This window comes from Barbus barbus, assembly GCF_936440315.1.
Source record: "Barbus barbus genome assembly, chromosome: 12".
Taxonomy (NCBI): domain Eukaryota; kingdom Metazoa; phylum Chordata; class Actinopteri; order Cypriniformes; family Cyprinidae; genus Barbus; species Barbus barbus.
In genome coordinates this window covers 846,163-868,376 of record NC_136740.1, presented here as the reverse complement: position 1 = coordinate 868,376, position 22,214 = coordinate 846,163, and the positions used below count along the sequence as shown (strand labels likewise).

At 41.2% G+C, this 22,214-nt stretch overlaps 1 protein-coding gene across 1 annotated transcript in view; it reads left to right on the top strand.

The window, feature by feature from the left end:
• Window positions 1-22,214, top strand: part of LOC306878024 (doublecortin domain-containing protein 2-like) — a gene marked incomplete at both ends in the record, with an annotated part of 32,168 nt that overhangs the window by 5,100 nt on the left and 4,854 nt on the right. Inside the window, 6 exons of the mRNA XM_079430107.1 lie at window positions 8,814-8,890; window positions 10,115-10,249; window positions 10,657-10,806; window positions 10,880-10,934; window positions 11,023-11,188; window positions 12,270-12,419. Coding sequence (XP_079286233.1) covers window positions 8,814-8,890; window positions 10,115-10,249; window positions 10,657-10,806; window positions 10,880-10,934; window positions 11,023-11,188; window positions 12,270-12,419 — 733 coding nt within the window. The remainder of the gene's footprint in view (window positions 1-8,813; window positions 8,891-10,114; window positions 10,250-10,656; window positions 10,807-10,879; window positions 10,935-11,022; window positions 11,189-12,269; window positions 12,420-22,214) is intronic.

Sequence of the window (22,214 nt, the reverse complement as noted above, 5' to 3'; positions counted from 1 at the left end):
TTCCTAAGGTCTGCCCGCATCTCCCAGTCGTTTGCCGTGGACAGTACTCCTTTACTCTTTATTTATGTTGTTGTGCTTTCCCCAGACCTAAGGAACTGAATGAAACAAGGCCCTTTACAAAGTTGTCTTGGCTAGTTTTATGCCTACTTCACCCCAGCAGCTCTCTACCAACCGCCATGTATGGAGTTTTGATAAATTAGATAGAGTATCGTATACAGAAGACAACAAAAACTTAATCCAGTAGTCTTCCATGCTCCAGATGACCTGCCATTTCAGAACCTTCTCTCGCACATTCTCCCTATCTGGCCTGTCATGGCTGCAGACATATAGGGGTGGTTGATTGTGATTTCACTTTTTTAACGTTACTTAGTCTGTAATGTTGTTGTTTGAGCATAAACAATATCTGCAAAGTTACGACGCTGAAAGTTAAATGCAAACGAAGATATAGTCTTTTAAAATTTGCCTACAAAAACGGCTCGTATAGGGACTACAACGAGTTACTTCCAGCATTGTGACATCACAAACCCAGATAAACCCCGCCCCCAGGAACATGCAGCAGAGGGGGCGGGGCCATGTTGCACTGCTGTAGAGAAGAGGAGGAGTTGCTGCCATGCCGTCAAAACTAGGGGTGCACGAAAAAATCTTTTCATGTATGAATCGCGATTCTGTTTTCTAACAATTCTAATGGATTCACAAGTTTCAAAATCAATGTTCTAAAGTAGCGGTTCTTAATCCTGTTCCTCATGTCCTCTGCGCTGCTTTGTCTACAGCCGTTACCGGGGAAACCTCTAGTTTTCCTGCTTTAATGCGCCTCCTGCTGGCAGAGAATGAATTTGAATTTTTAATAAGTCTGTCTGATTTACGCAGCAAACATATTTTGCTTGTTATCAAAAAATAATCTACTCTATAAACATATTTTGCTTGTTATCAAAAAATAATCTACTCTATAGGGACTTAGCTGTTGTTATTGATTCTATTTGGATGTCTTCCAGAAATGAAGTTATGGCCACAAAAGCGTGCATGCGCAGTAACGGTTGTTTATGTTGTTGCCGTTGAAACCGTCTGTAGACAGACAGACGTGCGGTTGCCGTGCTGTATTAAAACTTTAATCAGGATAAAACTGTATTTTAAAAGCTAACATAAGCAGTAGCATTTACAATTAACAGCCTATCTAAAATGATGAGACAACAACAAAGAAAAAACATACCATTAAGAGCTGTGTGCTTGCTCAGGTTCTGCGCAATCCTCTTCACTAATATTCTCCTTGAATAAAGGTGTAAAATAAAGGTAAATTATGTAAAAATGTATGCGTTTTTTTTTTTTAAATGAAACATTAACACATGTTAGACTGCACCCCATAAACACAATCAAGCCTAGAAAAAAATTTTAAACAGTCAACCAACCCTCCCTCTGCAACATGCAGTGCCGGTCTCTTAGATTTGCCTGCTTCCAGCTTACATTGGTCGAGTTTCCTAGCCCTTGCCTTCTCTAGGTCACTGATCCAACGATGTCAGCATGATGCAGGTGCTCCTCCGTCTCCTTCAATTCTCTGCTGGCTAACCACTTGCGACCCGTTCTGACCTCAATGCCTGCTTGACATACTCATGGGTCTTTACTGTCTTGCAGCATCCTCACCTGTTGTGTTTTTGTTACCTTATGCTCCTCCACCACTGATGTTACTGGTAGCTGCAGCTTGCTGCCTGTATTATACAAGCCTATGGAGCATAAGCTTTACAGAACACCCAGCCATCTCCTTAAATAGTTTTTCATCTTTCCACAGTAAATGTGGGTACCTCAAAAATGAGCAGTAGCTGGAGCAATCTGGCTAGGACTCACTGCTGGTATCCACAAGCCTATGCTTCCCAGGTAAACCACTGTTCTCCAGGAATGTCATCTAAGTTTCAACTTCCTTAAACATGTCCATCACACTCTGCCTGTCATTGAGGTCTGCCCTGTACCACTTCCTCAAGCTATTCACTTAAAGCAAAACCGATCCTGGACGCCTCTTCCTCAGCACCAAACTTCTTGACTTTGCAGGTTTGAACTCCATCTGTTACAGAAGAGGTTCCTGTACCGCCTCCCTCGCACCACCAGAGGGAGCCGTCTCCCGAATATTAACTCTCTCATGAACTCCAATTCCCATCATGCCTCATACCTGGGACTGATTGCACTCCACACCTGCACCTCATTAGCACACACACATATAAGCCATTCACACACAGCACCACACTGCGAAGTCTTGATTTGCCCCGGCTGTCATTTCTGAGCGTTATATACCCGTGTTTGTTTTGTACCTCTCGACCTTGGACAGTTTCACGTTGCTGATAGTTCTCTGCCTGCCCCGACTCAGATTGTTTACTGGACTACTGATTCTCGCTGCCTGCCTCGACCTTCTGCCTGATTCTCGACTCTGTCTCTGCCTCGTCTCCATTGTTCAGTTTGCTGGTGTTCGACTCTGCCTGTTTGACCATTCTTATTAAAAGCTGCAAATGGATCCAAACCAGTCTGATCTTTCGCAACAGAAGACTTCGCCACCGAGTCAGCCAGCGGCTCTCTACTGAATTGTCTGTCCAAGCTTATCAGCTGGTGTTGCATCAATACCAGTTGAACCGATTGACCACTCTAACAGAGGAACTGGTTCAAGCATTGCAAGGCATCCGTCAGTCAGCGACCAACGCCATGGCCAATCAACCCCCCGCACCGAGTAACCCCTCACCTACAACGACTTCTCCTGTCAGCCCTCGACTCGCTTTCCCAGAAAAGTTTGACGGAACTCCTACCAGGTGCAAGGGTTTCCTGTTACAATGCTCACTCTTCATCAATCAAGAGCCGTCATTATACCCCACCGAATCAAGCTGTATAGCTTTTGTTTGTTCATTGCTTACCAGGAAGGCATTAGAGTGGACTACAGCAGTCTGGAGGACAGATGGGTCCGCATTCCCCAGTTTCAAGGCATTCCTTGAGCAGTTTCGTGAAGTTTTCAAACATTCCACTGAAAGGGGAGATGCCGGAGAGCAATTACTAACCCTTTCCCAAGGGAGAAGATCGGCCGCTGAATACGCGGCCGATCTTTCCGCACCCTCTTTCCGCACTCTCATTCCGCACCCTCGCTGCTCAAACCAACTGGGTTGAGGACACACTAAAACTGTTGTTTTGAAGAGGATTAAGGCCTGAGTTACAGTCTGAACTGGCTTGCCGGAACGAAGGGAAAGGTCTGAATGAATTCATTGATCTCGCCATTCAGATTGATAAAGTAATCCGCTCACAGCGCTCGACACAAGCCACACCCCACTTGTCCCACGAAACTGCCAAGGCTCACGAACTCATGCAGCTAGGAGTCACCCACATCACTCCTGAGGAACGTGAACGCCACTTGCAAAATCACCTTTGTATCTACTGCGGTCAACCGGGACATATGAAAACTTTGTGTCCAATCCGCCCGGCGCCGAAATCTCAAACAGTGAGTTTTCAAGCAAAAAATCTAATTTCTATGTCCTGCTTTAAGTTACCAACTCAATTAATCATTCAAAAAAAAGTAATTCCCACCACCGCGTTATTAGATTCTGGGGCAGCGGGGAACTTTATTTCAAGCGAATTTGCTACCCAATGCAAGTTGAAATTAACCCCATGTAACTCATCCTTGGCAGTGGAGGCGCTAGACGGCCGACCCCTCGGCTAGGGGAAAATTCTTCAAATCACGGACGAGGCCATACTCCGCATTGGAACTTTACACTCAGAAACCATCCGATTCTGCGTCATCAATTCACCCATTCACCCCGTAATCCTTGGTCTACCCTGGCTGCGCACCCATAACCCTCACATCTCTTGGAGAGAAGGTCAAATTATCCAGTGGGATACCACCTGTCAAGATCGCTTTCTGTCCAAGATTTCAAGAACCCACAGTAAGACCCCTGACTCATCTGTTACAGACTCTGACAAATTAAACGTGCCATCTGAGTACTCTGACCTAATCAAGGCCTTCATTAAGAAAAAAGCATCTCAACTACTTGAAGATCGCTCAGTTGACTGCGTTATAGATCTCATGCCCGGTACCACGCCACCAAAGGGAAGAATCTTTCCTCTGTCTCAGCCAGAATCCGAAGCTATGAAACACTGCATCGAAAAAGAATTAGCCAAAGGCTTCATCAGACCCTCGACCTCACCAGCATTGGCCGGATTCTTCTTCGTGAAGAAGGATGGGGGATTGCGGCCCTGTATTGATTATCGCGGTTTGAACGACATCACTGTAAAGTTCCGTTACCCACTGCCTCTGGTGCCAGCCGTATTATAACAGCTTAGCCGGGCCAAATTCTACACTTAGTTAGATCTACGCAATGCCTATAATCTGATCCGCATTCGTGAGGGGGATGAGTGGAAGACCGCCTTCTCTACCACTAGTGGGCACTACGAGTACCTTGTTATGCCCTTCGGCCTAGCCAACAGTCCGTCAGTCTTTCAATCCTTCATGAATGACGTCTTCCAGGACATGCTCAACAGATGGGTGATTGTATACATTGACGATATCTTGATCTACTCCAATACCATGGAGGAACACATTCATCACGTCCGGTCAGTTTTAAACCATCTCGTCCAACACTAACTCTATGCCAAAGTTGAGAAATGTGAGTTCCACCAGACAAGCACATAATTTCTGAGATACGTGATCAGCCAGGAAGGGGTAGCCATGGATGAGAAGAAGGTTAGTGTGGTCTTGGAATGGCCTTTACCCCAAACAGTCAAAGAACTTCAACGTTTCTTAGGATTCGCAAACTTTTACAGATGTTTCATCAGGAACTTCAGTGCCATTGCCTCACCATTAACCACCATGACAAAACGTCACACAACCCGTCTAAGCTGGTTCACAGAGTCACGTCAGGCTTTCAACGAGCTAAGGACTAGATTCACCTCAGCACCCATCCTACGACATCCAGATCCCGAGCGACAATTCATCGCCGAGGTCGACGCTTCCAACACGGGGGTAGGGGCAGTTCTGTCACAACGTCATGGACAACCGGCCAAAATGTACCCATTCGCGTTTTTTCCCACGAATTGTCAGATGCCGAATGCAATTATGATGTGGGCAACCGTGAGCTTCTTGCCATGAAACTGGCCCTCGAGGAGTGGCGACACTGGTTAGAGGGATCTACACACCCCTTCATTATTCTCACTGACCACAAAAACCTAGAGTATCTCCGTTCACCCAAACGCCTAAACCCAAGTCAGGCTAGGTGGGCTTTGTTCTTTACAAGATATCACTTCTCGGTGACATATCGTCCAGGCTCCAAGAACACTAAAGCTGATGCTCTATCCCGCCAAACAGAGAAATCGATTCACACCACCCTCTCCGAAAATATTATCCCTGAGGGTCTGCTCGTGACCCCAGTACAGTGGGATGTTATGACAGAGATTGAACAAATGAATCTTCAAGAACCACCTCCTGCTGAATGTCCAACCTCACTTATGTTCCCGAGACCCTCCGAAAACAACTCATCACCCATCACACAGCACACAGTTCTGGTCATCCCGGAATCGCAGCCACAACACAGCTCCTTAGAAACCGCTTCTGGTGGCCAACTCTGTTAACTGACATAACCACGTTTATCCGTAACTGTACCAGCTGCAATACATCAAAAACTCCCCGACAGTTACCAGCCGGCCTTTTGACTCCACTTCCCACACCACACCGACCTTGGTCACACATCACCATCGACTTCATCACTGATCTACCCAATTCACACCACTACTTGTGAAGTGACATTCAGCCAAGTATGGTGACCCATACTCGGAATTCGTGCTCTGCATTTAACCCATCCAACGTGCACACACACAGCAGTGAACACACACACACCGTGAACATACAGTGGGCAGCCATTTTATGCTGCAGCGCCCGGGGAGCAGTTGGGGGTTCGGTGCCTTGCTCAAGGGCACCTCAGTCGTGGTATTGAGGGTGGAGAGAGCGCTGGACATTCACTCCCCCACCTACAATTCCTGCCGGCCGGAGACTCGAACCCACAACCTTTGGATTACAAGTCCGACTCTCTAACCATTAGGCCACGACTTCACTATACTGACCATCATTGATCGCTTCTCCAAAGCTTGCCGTCTTATCCCTCTGCCCAAACTGCCCACTTCCTTTGAGACCGCCAAACTTCTCTGTAATCATGTGTTCCGATTCTATGGTTTACCCGAAGATATCGTATCAGATCGTGGACCACAATTCACCTCCCGTGTTTGGACAGCCTTCTTCAAACATCTCAACATCAATATCAGTCTCACATCCGGTTATCATCCAAAATCCAATGGACAGACAGAACGTCTAAATCAAGAAGTAATCCGGTTCCTACGATCATATTGTCAACAACAACAAGCTGAGTGGAGCAGTTTTTGTGGCGAATATGCACAAAACTCCCTCACTAAACCCGCTACAGGTATGACTCCTTTCAAGTGTGTTCTGGGTTTTCAACCACAGCTATTCCCCTGGTCAGGCGAACCCACCGATCTACCTTCAGTAATGGAATGGTTACAGAACAGCGAAGCAGTCTGGGATCGAGCTCATACCCACCTGCTCCCTCCATTTGCACATGAACCTGGCCCTCCGTCCCTCCCCCTGTTCCGCCTCTGCTCCACAGCCCTATTGGATTGTATTGGAGTGTCTGGAAGCCACTCCTTGGGGGGGGGCTATGTCACGAATCTGGTCCGTGCAACTTCCATTTGTTCATCACCAGAGGTCACACATGGACTTTCACACTACACAGCACATTGGACTCCATTTCCCATCATACATTGCACTGACGAGACACAGCTGGCACCAATCTCTCATTACCCTGATTGCAGTGCTGATCACACAAGCACTCATGCTATTTAAACCTGGGACATTCTCTTGTTCACTGCCGAGTATTGTTTAGACCAGCTACCTTACAAAGCGTTCCTGTTTATCTTGTTTGATTTCCTGTGTTTGATTCCTGCCCGTGTTTCTGGATTATTCTCTCTGCCTTGCCCTGTTTGGATACTGTTTGCCGATCGTCGACCCACGCTTGCTCTAGGATTGCTCTTGTGTCTTACCAATGCCATACCAGTATGCTCCCATTGACCCTGCCTGTATTACGACCATGTTTGCTAATAAAGCCTTGCAAATGGATCCGCACGTCTCACATCTCGTCAACCCCGTAACATGTATATACAGTGGGGGAAAAAAAAATTGATCTCCTGCTGATTTTGAAAGTTTGCCCACTGACAAAGAAATGATCAGTCTATAATTTTAATGGTAGGTTTATTTGAACAGTGAGAGACAGAATAACATAAAAAAATATATACAGAAAAACGCATTTCAAAAAAGTTATAAATTGATTTGCATTTTAATGAGGCAAATAAGTATTTGACCCCTTCGCAAAACATGACTTAGTATTTGGTGGCAAAACCCTTGATGGCAATCACAGAGGTCAGACATTTCTTGTAGTTGGCCACCAGGTTTGCACGCATCTCAGGAGGGATTTTGTCCCACTCCTCTTTGCAGATCCTCTCCAAGTCATTAAGGTTTCGAGGCTGACATTCAGCTCCCTCCACAGATTTTCTATGGGATGAAGGTCTGGAGACTGGCTAGGCCACTCCAGGACCTTAATGTGCTTCTTCTTGAGTCACTCTTTTGTTGCCTTGGCCATGTGTTTTGGGTCATTGTCATGCTGGAATACCCATCCACGACCCATTTTCAATGCAAAAAATATCCCCAAAGCATAATGTTTCCACCTCCATGTTTGACAGCGGGGATGGTGTTCTTGGGGTCATAAGCAGCATTCCTCCTCCTTCAAACACGGTGGGTTGATGCCAAAGAGCTCGAGTTTGGTCTTAACCAAAACCACAACACTTTCACCCAGTTCACCTCTGAATCATTGACAAACTTCAGACATGTGCTTTCTTGAGCAGGGGAACCTTGCGGGCGCTGCAGGATTTCAGTCCTTCACGGCGTAGTGTGTTACCAATTGTTTTCTTGGTGACTATGGTGCCAGCTGCCTTGAGATCATTGACAAGATCCTCCCGTGTAGTTCTGGGCTGATTCCTCACCGTTCTCATGATCACTGAAACTCCACGAGGTGAGATCTTGCATGGAGCCCCAGTCCGAGGGAAATTGTTATTTTGTGTTTCTTTCATTTGCGAATAATCACACCAACTGTTGTCACTTTCTCACCAAGCTGTTGGCGATGGTCTTGTTGCCCATTCCAGCCTTGTGTAGATCTACAATCTTGTCCCTGACATCCTTGGACAGCTCTTTGGTCTTGGCCACGGTGGAGAGTTTGGAATCTGATTGATCGATTGCTTCTGTGGACAGTTATTTACAGTTATTATTTATTATTGTCTTTTATACAGGTAACAAACTGAGATTAGGAGTATTCCCTTTAAGAGCGTGCTCCTAATCTCTGCTCCTTACCTGTATAAAAGACACTTGAGAGCCAGAAATCTTGCTGATTGATAGGGGATCATTTGATTTATTTGAGTTATTAAAATGCAAATCAATTTATAACTTTTTCTAAATGTTTTTTTTCTGGATTTTTTTGTTGTTGTTATTCTTTCATGTTCAAACTACCTAAAACCTACCATTAAAATTATAGACTGATCATTTCTTTATCAGTGGGCAAATGTACAAAATCCGCAGGGGATCAAATAGCCCCCCCCCCCCCCCCCCCCCCCATATTATCATGAGCAGATTAAAACTGTTAATGCATTGTGTGCTACCTGTTTATGTTAATGTTTTTATATTTATGTTTTTGCTAGATTTTACTCCTTTGCCGATCCTCACCCCTTATTTTTCCTGTGTGCAGCTGAAACCTGTTCCTCAGAGTCGTGTGATTGTATCTGCCAGATTCCTGAAGCCCATCAAAGAACCCTGTGCAATATTGTGAGTACTGCTTATTGCTTTATTTTATAATCCTGACCTTCTTCTTCACAATGAGACTTAATCAAATATCTCTGTGGGATACTGAAAAGCTTAAGCTGTTAGTTCATTCAAAACATGAAAATTCTGCCACTGCTTATGCTCCCTCCTGTTGTTACAAAATCCATTATGCTTTTTTCTGTAAATTTTTGGAGAAATCTTGTTGCTTTTTTGCACACAGCGTTCGCTCACAGTGACCACAGTGGTCAGGCTTCAAAAGAGAGAAAAACAAAACAAAACAAAACAAACAAACAAAAAAAAAAATGGAAAGTTTGAGTATTATACTACAAACTAATAAATGCCACATTAAAAAGTGTCACAACCACATGTATTGTTTGTATTGAGCTATTTTTTAAGAAGTTAATGCACCAGCACTATTTCTGTATTTATGCACAGATGTACCGTATTCATTCATTCGTTTTGTTTCTTTGTATAATTCAAGTTTATAAGGAATGTTCTCACAACTTTGGTTCACAACATTCTGACAAGGTTCTTTCACAATCATGAACAAATAATCATTATTTTTATTTATTTTTTTAGCACTTTTAATAGAATGTTTGTTTAAAGTTAGCTGGTCTTTTATAATGCTTTTAAAATGTTAGCACAAAAACATCATCTATATTTCAGTTGGAAGTTCATCTAATATTTTTTAAAGGCAGCTGCTATTTGCACACACAAACAGCTACTGTGTATAGATTCTATTTACACTGTTAACATTTTCTGCAATTTATATTACTATTTGCAAATAGTGGCAATTATCTGCACCTCAGTATTGAAGTATATTTTAAAAACAGTATGCAAAAATAATGTATTGAGTGTAAATTATAATGTTAATTCAAATTATTAAATGCATGCCACCTTATTGGTACAATAAAGCCCTCCCTACTCCCTACACTTACCCTAACCCTACCCGATACTTATTTTCAACTTTTTGATTATTTCCTTCATTTTTATTGAAAATGTCTTTCCGATGTAATATGAGATTTGAAAAGGGAGTAAGAACGTTTCGAACTCTGGTTGATCACGTCAAAAAGACTTCAGCATGCACTTTTCTATCAGATGTTTGATATGCATATTTTGTAATGTTGACTAGCCCAACCACACATTGGTGGGCGGAGTTAGTGTAAATAGCCTCTGCCAACAAGGTGTGTGTGTGTGTGTGTGTGTGTATGTGTGTATGTGTCTCAGTGTTGTGGCAAATGGAGACGTCCTGAACCCAGTAGTGAGGTTGCTGATTTCCAGCCGTGTGATTGGCAAGTTTGAGCGGGTTCTGGAGATGGTCACGGAGAAAATGGGCCTGCGAATCGTCGGGGGTGTGCGGAGGTACACAAGCACAAGAAATGAATGAAGTTATTTGTGTAATGACAACTGCGTTGAAGTGAAATGAATTCATATTTGTGCTCAAAGCATTTTTTTAAAATCCAGAAAAAACAGTATTTGTATGCTGGCAGTTGCTCATTAAAATCAGAGTGTAATGTAATGTCTGCAGGTGATTTGTGCACCTGTAACAGTATTGTGCTTAGAGAGACTGCCTAGAGAACAGTCATTTAAAAAAAAAAGACATCAATTTGATTTACTTTCATTATTGTGGTTCTCCAGGACACACTGTAAAAGTCTGAAATGCTCATGAAAAGTAATTTGGATGCTAAGTGGCCTTTTCTCATTAGGGAAAAGGAAGCATTTCTGAGCTGTACTTACCTAATTAATGCCTTTGACATCTTCTCTTACAGCCTGTACACCTTTGAAGGGACTCTCATTATGGATGGAAAGGAGTTAGAAAACGGACAGTTTTATGTCGCTGTTGGCAGAGACAAATTCAAAAAGCTTCCATACAGTGACCTGCTGTTCAATAAACCCAGCGGCATGAAGAGAGTGAACGGGTAAGAGAAAGACAGCATTTACACTAAAGATGAAGGATGTTTCCAAACAGAATGTGACCGAATGTGGTTTCAGGTCTAAAGCTGCATCGCTACCGCCGATATACAAATACACAAGACAGAATGGAGATGTGAGTACAAACACATTATAATAACAAATGTTTGCATTGGGTTTTCAAGTGTTTAATCTTTGAATATTGGCGTTGTGAGGTGGGGAACCATCATCTGAGCAAGTCTGAGTGTGGACAGGAGAAGAGCAGTCCTCCGGCGCAGAGCTCTAAAGAGCAGCTGTCCTCTATAGTCAGAGAGATCTCACAGGCCAAACTCATGAACATACGCAAGAAGAGGAGTGAACTCATGGCTTCACAGGAGACTCCGGACAACGGTAAGACATCAGCACAACATCTGAGACAAGACATTTATATGAAACATGGGCCTGGCAGAAACAGCAGCACAGTATGTAGAACTAGAGCATAAACGGTTCAAAGGTTTGAGGTCAATCAGATTTTTTTATGTTTCTGAAAGACATATCTTCTGCTCACCAAGGCTGCATTTATTTGATCAAACACAGTGAAATATTATTACAGCTGTTTTCTGTGTGAATATGTGTTAAACTGTAATTTATTTCTGTGATGCGGGGCTGTATTTTCAGCATCATTACTCCAGTCTTCAGTGTCACATGATCTTCAGAAATCATTATAATATACTGATTTACTGATCAACAAACATTTCTGACTATTATCAATATTGTTTAATATTTTTTTCGGAAACTGGGATACATTTTATTTTTCAGGATTCACAGATGAATAGAAAGTTAAAAAGAGCAGCATTTATTTGAAACATAAATCTTTTATAACATTATAAATGCCTTTTACTTTTGATCCATTTAATGCATCATTGATGGACAAAATTATTAATTTATTTGATGCTAAAATGGTAACATTTTACAATAAGGTTTATTTTGGAAACATTAGCATAAAAATAGCAATATGTTTTTACAGCATTTATAAACCTTTGTTTAAATGATGTTAGTTTACAGTGCATTAACTAATATTGACAGATACATGTTTTAATTAAAATGTGTTAGTCAGTCAATGTTGAGATTAACATTAAGATTAATAAATGCTATAAAAGTGTTTTTTTAATCGTTAGTTCATTTTGCCAACAACCAAAAAAAATATTTCTGACCTCAAACTTTTAAATATAAGTCAAATTGTTAGAATGAATGTGCAAAAACTGTACCTTTAGTTTACCACCGTCTCGTCAACAATGTGATGAATTGAATTGAAATAAATAGGTTTAATAATACAACACTGTAAAAGACCATAAAGCTGCATCATCTGTGACTGTTTTTGTTGTTCTTGCCAACTTTGGTGATGAGTTTGTGTGTGTATCCACGCGTCAGATTCTCAGCTGCCACTATTGTCTGATATAACAGTGATGTAATCCTCTGAAGCTTATGTAAGGCACTTCCCTGTGTGAGCATGAGATGGCACTGCTGCTCTGTGCGTGTGCTGCTCACGGCTTGCTGTGGCATGAAAGGGATTACATCATGCTCCTCACCACCACCACCACCATCATCATCATCATCATGTTTCCTCAGATTGCTGCCGGAGGTGTGCGATCAGCGCCACGCTCCACTGCACGTGTCTCTTTCCACAACATCTCACCAAGTGATGACATTTCAGTGCAAAGAGAGCCTCGCAGAGATTGCCCGCAAACGCTATTAGTCACGCTCCAGATTCTGAAAGAAATTTGATTTGTACTTAAATTGATGTGGTGAAAAATAAAGATCAGGAATAAGAGGTTTGGCAGTGAAGGGTGTCGCGTAATGAGCAGCGTTTGATCTGGAGCAGGAGTGTCCGTGAGAGCCGTGTGTGTGTGTGTGTGTGTGTGTGTGTGTGTGTGTGGTGAGTGTAGAAGCGTCTCTCCCTCATTAGCATAAGGTCCTGCTGGTATCCAGGTGGCCCAATACAAGCCTATTAAATCTCCATGGTGATGAAGTCAACAAAAGCACATCTCTTCTCCTCTTCATTCTTGGGCCGAGCAGAACATGTTTCTATGTGAGACCATTCTTGCATAATCTGTTGTAATATCATATCTTATAAGCAGTGTTGGGGAAAGTTACTTTTAAAAGTAATGCATTACAATATTGGGTTACTCCATGAAAAAGTAACCAGTTGTGTTACTTGGTTATTTTTTTATAGGAAGTACTGAATCACATGTGCTGGGCTTGGTTATTTGTTTTTTTTTTATGATAACAAAAAACCCAAAAGTTATAATTTTTGACTGTAAAGGCCCTTTCACACCAAAAGTGAAATGAATAATCCTCAGGCTGAAGGAAGTGTCTCTGCATTGACTCCTGATTTCTCTCAACCTGCAGACAGGAGAGCTGTCAGTCAATAAAAGAGAAAACAAAGAGACTTGCATTACTTTTTTGAAAAATATTTCATTGTAGATAAAAGTAATGCATTACTTTTTAATAGTTACTTGAAAAAAGTAATCTGATTATGTTACTCCCAAGCCACTTCTAAAACTTGAAGCCTTTTAGAGTATAAATGTGCAGCTCTTGAGTCACATAATAAATGCTGAAGTCAGATTCTTTTTTTATATATAGTAAAACATTCTAGTCCTATCCTACCGTAATATTCAGGACAGTAATAAAGTACATTTACTTGAGCACTGTACTTGAGTACACTCTTTGACTATCTGTACTTGAGTATTATTTTTTCTGGAATCTTATGACTTTAACTTCACTACATTTGAAAGACAAATATCGTAGTTTTCACTCCACTACTTTTCTATCAAGATCATTGAAGTAGAAAGATGTTACTATGTATTTTTTTCTTCTCTAAAATCACCGGAAGTAGTAGTCTTCACTGAGCGGAACATGTTTTATATGTGAAAGCCTACTAACATCTGTTGAGTTTTAGCATAAGAATGATTTTACACAGACACTTGTTGTTTTTATCTGATGAATGAAGACTGTAATGCCTCTGATTTCCAGGAACATATTCACCAAGGTTATTTCAGGTGGTGATTTGAGTATGAGAGAATCAAACCAATTACTAAATGGTAATAGTGCATCAGTTTAACCATATCAAATTGTAAATTAATGAAGTTTCCAATGTCACAGAAGGTTGTGTTTGATTCCTTCATGCAGCATATAGGGTTACAGAAGCATGGAGTTTAGTTGCCTGTTTAGTGCTCTGTGACGTAATGTTCAACATGACTAGTCCTGTATTATAGCACTGCTTGTGTTCAGGTGTGTAGAGCAGTGTTTTTCTCATTTCGGCTGCTAATAATTGAGTTTCAGGGTTCAGGATTTGTAGTAGTCTGTTATTAGACATTAGACAGTGAACATACAGATCTGTGCTGAAATACTGGGTCTAGTTTAAAATAAGTGTTGAAATGACCAGCAAAAATCCATCGGTGTCAGAATTGTGTGGGATCACACGGGTTATTATCATTAGAAAAGTGAAATAATTTTAAACAATGTCAGTATAGTTACAAATCTCTGTACATATGATTAGAAACAGAAGACGATTTAAATTAAAAGGCAAGAGATCAGACACATCACAAGCTGCTTTTGTTACGATGAGCATAAAATATTAAATTAAAACAAAATTAAAATGCACCCTATTTAAAGGTGTCACTTTGTGTATGCTGCACCTGTCAATATGGCAGTCTTGTGTTTATACTAAGCATGGCACGAGCAACGTTAAAGTCATGGGTTCAATTCGCAGAGAAAGCATGAACTGATACAAATTTAAACATTTGATGCAATGCAAGTCACTTTGGATAGAAGTGTTTACCAAATGTGAAGGTTTTGAGCAATGATGATACAATGAATTGAGATGTAAAACTTTTAAATGAGGAAAAATTACAGAGTGAACCTTATTTAGTTGAAAACAATGATTATTAATAAAATGATTTTTACACATGCATTTAAAATGTCAATGAATCAAAGATGTTTGAGTAAAGCTTAGCGCCACTCTCGATGCAGGCAAAACATTTAGTCACTCTTGCGCTGATGAATATCCCTCTTTGATAAATAAACCATCCATTAGAAGGCAGGAAACGGCGTGCTGGAATATAACGCTATGTGCATACATTTGAATATCAATGATTTGCCGAGGATCTGACACCATTAACGAGGGAGTCTAACAGATGGCACAAGTGTTAAGTGAATGTAGGGCAAATTCTCCAATCACATGGCATAATGAAGTCAGAGAGGCTGGTGGAGGAGACTGAGGACGTGTGGATGTGTTTGAGAGAGGGAAGGAGGAATCAAGGGGAAATTGCTGTGGCTCCGTCCCACTCCAGTAATGACATGGAGGATCAGAGGAGTGTGCAGACGTATGAGAGCCACTGATGGCTTTCACACTTCAGTATCTCTGGGCTCCTGGTGACAATCCATCCGCAATACTGTAATAATGCTGAAATAGGCCATTAAGGTGCCTCACTTCACTGATCAGACCATACGTGTGTGTGTGTGTCTGAGGTCTTTCAGCACCTCCGAACAGACTGAGATGTGACAAGTGCTAAAGCCTTGCTCGCTTCTAATTAGATCATGGCCTGCAGTGATGGCAGTAATGTAATATCTGAACCAGAGGCAAGAGAATAAAAGAGGATTTGGAAGAGGGAGCCAGATTCTTCTTTAAATGTAGAAATGTAATTTTCTTGTGACGCTGTCTTTTCCTCATTCTGTGCATGATTTTGTTTTCTGTGTCCTATACCAGTGTGATAGTTACTGGAACATAAACTGTTTTTTTGTTTGTTTGTTTTAAATGTGAATAATATAGCATTTCTCAGTTATACTATATAGGCAATTTCTAAACATAACAAAAACATAAAGGCTTTTACAGTATGACTGTGCAGCTGCTGTGATGTACAATTAATTATTTTTTTTTAAATGGTAAAATGTTTTAGTCCTATCCTACCTTAATATTCAGAGCCATCATCACTTTTAAGCCATTGAAACGATCTGAGCAGGACTATCTGACCAGCTGAAACTAAGTAGAGTGTTTGCGAAAACCTGTTAGCTTTCAATACTTGTCATACAAATACATGTAAAAACTATTTATCAGTCCCATTTGGATTTTAAATAAAACTGTCTAAATAATTGAAGCACTTATATCATTCATAAATGCATCTGAATTTTTGAATGAATTGGTTGAGTGAATAATTAAATGACTGTCGAATATGAAGTGTCACAGCGATCTCGGATGGGTTGGTCCGTCAAACACTCTAGTTGTTTCACACCTTTGAATAAGAACAAGAATGAATGAGCTGAGAGCCATTGCGTTCTTTTGTTTTGTGATGAAAGACTTTTCCAAACATTTGTCTCTATTATCATCAATGGCTGCTCAATATATCAAAATGGCAAACGATTATCCAAGTCAGCAACTATCTAATCCATCCATGCTTCTGAAAAAGTGATATGCCCGGACGTGTTCTTTTTAGACCCTAAGAGTTGCAGCACAATTTCCACCCGTGGAGGCAAATGAAGAAACAAAATAGTTTAAGAAATAAAACAAAGTTCTAAGAGAACTTACATGAGTTAAAGTGAGATCCATGCAGTCCAGATGCATATCTGTGAATTAAGTTGTTCCCAGACTTGCATGCTTAGCCCTCCTATCTGTGGAGTGTTGTTGTGTATTTGGATCGCAATGTGTTACCCTGACTGGTAGTATCAAACATGTATTGAGAAATTAGTCATTATCTAAACTTTTCTCATGAATGTCCTAACTAGTCTAAAAGCATCCTTTCTTCATCTGTCTCCTTCCTGACTTTCTGGGTCTGTACAACAGTGTTTATGTCGACACCTCACCACGGTCTGATCTATAGGCTGTATGTTAATGTCTCTTATGTTAATGGTCGTCTACCTTCCAGTGATGGTAGAATAAAGGTGTCATGTTTGGGGATGTACTTTGTTTTAGGTTGAAGATCTCCAATCACGTGTCTACCTGATCTATGGGCTAAATCTTAATGGCTAAACCAACAAATCAAAGCATTCACGAAGACCATTACCCATCACACTGTTTATATCCTTCTGAAAAGGTTTTAAGTTTGGGTTTTTCTAAAACATTTGTATGCGTGCATCCTGACACAGCACTGTAGAGTCAGTACAAGCTGATAGGCTATTGATAAAAACTGAAGACAAAGAGCCAAGCAATTTATTCAAACCACTACCATCCACCCATCTAATGTTTGGGCCTGACTGAGAAGGAGGGGCGAGAGTATCTTCGATACTTCTCAGTAAAATAATTACAACCACAAGTTTTAAACGTTTAAAAGGTTAAACACATTGCGTGTCACTAAAGCAAGGCACGCTGTCTATCTACGCTTCAGAGTGAACATTTCTCATTTGACAGATCTACGTTTCAGATTATTTACCCGAGGTGTTTAACAATCACAAGTATTGCATGTTGTTTTCTAATGTTCATTTATTGGTGTAAATTTTTATACCTAGAACACAAAACTTTGCTTTGGGGATCTAGATTAAGCTTCATGCCAACCAAGCAGTTTAATACATTCTGACTATTTGTAGATATCATGTCATTTTAAATGATTTACTAAAAGATTAAAATAACCAGAATCTGGGATTTTCAACATGAAAGAGATGTTCAAGCTAAGGATGTTTCAACTATCATCATTTCCTTTTGACCCTAATAAACTGGTAATGAGTTCTATGGCAAGTGACACAGTATACAGTTCTCATACCATGTTTAAATAGCTGTGCTAAAACATTTGTGAGTATTTTTGCATGCCAACAGATTTTCATATAAAAATCACAATATTTTTTGACAGACATTTTTCATATACCCCTAGATTTAGTCCTATTATCAAGATTTCGGATGGCCGTTCACAGTTGTTTGTTGGACTGTGTATGTTTTTAGGTGAAGACTCCTCTTTGTGAGCTGTCATCATAATAGGAATAAATGAAAATGAAGAACTTTAGTAACAGTCTTTCTCTTTGAGATATTTGTTTTAGTGCAACTTCACAAAGTGTGATCACATGAAGAATCAACACGAAAATTAAGTCTTGCTGTTTTACCCTTAAAACAATTACAACCTAAACTAATCAAACTATTGCACATGGCGGTGCTGTTGTTGAAATCATTTAAGATCATTTCTTATTAATTACTTTCCGTCTATGCTCGAACGTTCTATTCTGTCTACCGGTTTTCTAATAAATTAAATTGATAACAAACAAACAAACACTTGCTATCTGTACTGCGTTAGACTATCCAGGTCACATCGCTTAGCCCTCAACACTTTCCTCATTTGTAAGTCACTTCGGATAAAAGCTTCTGCTAAATCATTGCATTTAAATGTTTTAAACAAAGACATTTTCATGAGCTCAGAGAACAGAATAAAGAGTTAAGTGAGTCAGCCTTTTATTTCAACAATATATTGTTGAATATACAATCATAAATTGAAGTAGTGAAGAAAATGAGCAAATTGCCTTTACGAACAACGGGAGTAACGACATTACAGGTGGTCTAGCCAGAAAAGAAAATCTCTGCAGACCAACGTGTTTTGCTCTAATATAAAATCAACCAGCGATGCAACAATTTCACATGTCATAGAATCACAATTTTTGGATGCCAGCAACACACATAGATCTGTTACAGATGTACACAGACAGAGAACCTCGTTAATGTCCATCTCATCCTCACATCCAGAATTTTTCTGGCAATTACAGAGACTGGCTCTCTGCTGGTGATAAACATGCTCGTCAAATCAGGCCATGGATATTTCAGGCTTCTTACAATTTTCATTTCGTTCTTGAGCTTTGTTTCACGTTTGGTATCTCCCGAACAATTGTGATTTGGATTGCACGCCGCTCCGATGATCTTACGCATCAGACTGATCATTTGTCCTCTGTAATGCCGTTTAAACATGGGGCCTATGACGTCATTTACAAAACACGTTTTTCCCGCGGTGCAGTCGCATTCCAGCTGCTCATCCGCAGCAGCGCTAGAACTCCAGTCACGCTCCATCAGCTCTGTCAGCTTTTTTCAGACGACTTTTTCAGAATTCAATTCTTTCCAAGACATAAACTTTGTCCCCTAATTGATATAGAATGTTGTCGCCATTTCCTAGAATCTGGATTGACTGTTTTAATCCGCGACGGTCCTGTGGAATTTCAGTTTAAATTTCCGGATTATGCCTCAGATCCGCTGAAGGGTTATTAGTAGAAAAATTGCAGAGTGCATCAGGCTCAGACAAATTGTATTCTTTAAGCTGATTATGTCGGTCCATGCAGATAACGTTCAACTTTTGATCAACAAGATCTTGCAGTAGCTCCAATGTCCGCACTGTCAAACGTTGTATTGTTCGCAGCGCCGCAACTGCAGAGTTTATCAGGCCAGCCGTTGTTGGCTTTAGCGATTGGGTCCGCCCTCACACCCATAGTTTGGTGTACAGGGTGGGTTTGTCTTCAGGAAGCCATAAACATTGGTCACGGCTAAGATTTTCTTTTCTGGCTAGACCACCTGTAATGTCGTTACTCCTGTTTGTCAGTCTTGAATGAATCAGTTGAATGAATAATTCAATTACTCACTCATAAAACAGTCAGTCGACGCCACCTACTGGTGAAATAATGTAACTGCAGAAAGAGTCACTGTAAAAACCCCATCACTAACACACAGGCTGACAGTCTGTCTGGTGCAAACACTGTTGAATTAGCAGTGCTCTTGAAACGCTCCTCGACCAATCAGATTCCAGGACAAAAACTAACAATGTCTGTAGGGTCACGTCAGGCTTGTTTGTCAATGTAACCACCTGAGCCCTTAACCACAACACCACAGCAGCAGGTGACAGATTCCTATCTGACTGACTCACACACACTCACACACACACACACACACACACACACACATCTGGTCACCATGCTGGACAGGACCCAGCTGAGAAAGATGAGAATCACAACATACCTGTCTTTAAATAGTGTATGAAATATTCATGTGTACAATTACGCCTAGGGCTGAGTTAGCATTTGCTTTAGGATTGACCCATGGATATATGATACTTCGGAGGAACTTTTTCAGAACTGTCTGTTGAAATTCTTCTGAAAGAGGCTGGTGTACATGATTGGCCGAGATAGTGGCCTGTGTAACAGTTGCCTCCGTGGGTTTGCTGCCCGCTGGTAACAGCGCTCTTATAGGAGTCTCCTTTCTGCCTCTGACAAATCAACAGGAACACAAGAAAACACTCCAGCGAATGAAAGTCAGCACCGATTAACCCGCCCCCGCTATCTGTGCACACTTAGACAAGGAGGGGGTGGTAATCAGCGCAATTTTATGCAGTCCTCCCACCAAAAGCATGGGGGTTTATTTTTGTCAGAACTGGCAAATTGCTTTCCACCAAAAGGCGCTGTGCGCCTTAAAATATTCCCAATTAAGCCCCATTGTGGAGCGATTCGTACTGATTATACAGTGTGAAGGCCATTAAAGACTGAAAATCCCAGCAATGACTTCCATTGTGAGCCAGAATAGCTTGATGTTACTATTATAGGTGAAGAAATTGCTTCTTGAGAGCTGTGCTGTCAGTTAGATGGACTGCATTAGTGCTCTATGTTAAGACTATCACTATTGATGTATATACTGTTTTAAATGCTGTGTATTTGTTCTCTATATGGAGAACAGAATATCATAGAGATATGGGATCTTTTACATTGGGACTAAACAACAATCACTCACATTTTCTTCTGAATAATGCAAATTATTAGATGTATGCAGTGTAACACGTCTGGAAATGCTGCCACAGAAGCCAGAAATCATCAATCATCTGTTTCTTTACCTTTGTGCTTAATAGAAAAATAACTCTTACTGTGAAATTAAAAGCTGGTAAATGTCATGTCTGTGTGGTCAGTTGTGGCTGAAGTTTGGTTGAACTCTGGTCTTCATGTGTTGTAGGTGACAGCGTTACAGTCGTGTATTTATGACACCGCGGCAGCCTGTGATTAAAGTCACAGAAGTGAAGTGAAGTGACATACTGCCAAGTATGGTGACCCATACTCGGAATTCGTGCTCTGCATTTAACCCATCCAACGTGCACACACACAGCAGTGAACACACACACAGCAGTGAACACACACACACAGCAGTGAACACACACACAGCAGTGAACACACACACAGAGCAGTGAACACACACACACACACACACACACAGCAGTGAACACACACACACACACACACAGCAGTGAACATACACCCGGAGCAGTGGGCAGCCATTTATGCTGCGGCGCCCGGGGAGCAGTTGGGGGTTCGGTGTCTTGCTCAAGGGCACCTCAGTCGTGGTATTGAGGGTGGAGAGAGCGCTGGACATTCACTCCCCCCACCTACAATCCCTGCCGGCCGGAGACTCGAACCCACAACCTTTGGATTACGAGTCTGACTCTCTAACCATTAGGCCACAACTTCCCCCTGTTCATTAAAACTGTTCATTATTCTAGCTATAAGCGTGTTTAAAGTTGTTTTATCAGCAAGCAGCAGGATTTAATACCCCCCCGGCTCTGTTAGGAAAGGGTGACGCTGCCAAAGTGAATGAGCCAATCAGCACATCTCTGTAATGCTTCCCAGCAGCCTTCACTTATGAGAGACAAACAGATGCTGGAGGTGTAGAGACAGTCTTCCTCCAGAACCGCAGAGCAGACGCTCATCACGCCACACGTCTGACACACAGCCTTTATGATGCTCTGAAGGAGGCTTATTGGATAAGCAGAAAGAGATCATATTCTGTTTTAGTCAGTTTGGAACATGTCGAGAAAACATTTCTGCACGTTTGTAAAGTTGCTCGTGACTTGAGAGACTAAAACATTCGAGGAGCTGATGAATTCAATAGCATTTATTCAGTCTTTTGTTACTGCTATACTGTACCTGCAGTATGAACTCCATTAATGCCATCAGGACATTTTTTTCTGAAGAGAATATGACTTTTTAAATGACTTTTCCTTCCAGTCTCTGTGATCCTCTGGTCTGTAGATACGGCTCTGGTCTCTCTCACACTTTGCATAATAAGTAGAATTCATTATGATTTCAAATCAAATTACAAACATTAAAATCAAAGTTGCAGCATTTCCCTGTAATGTCACCAATGCCCTGTTAATGTTACTTATTTTGATAAGCAGCTCAGTATATTAACCCTTAATCGCATAGTTGAGGTGAGGTCATAAGTTTACACACACCTTGAGGAATCTGTATTTATTAATTTGATTTAATTTGAATTGAATCCCCCCCAATAGAACAGATGTTCAAATTTAGTCCACAAGACAAAATAACCAAATTCACACACACACACACACACACACACACACACACTCACACACACACACACACACGTTTGTTTCTGTGAAAACTGACCAAACGATACTTTCTATCCCCTAACCCTAAACCTACC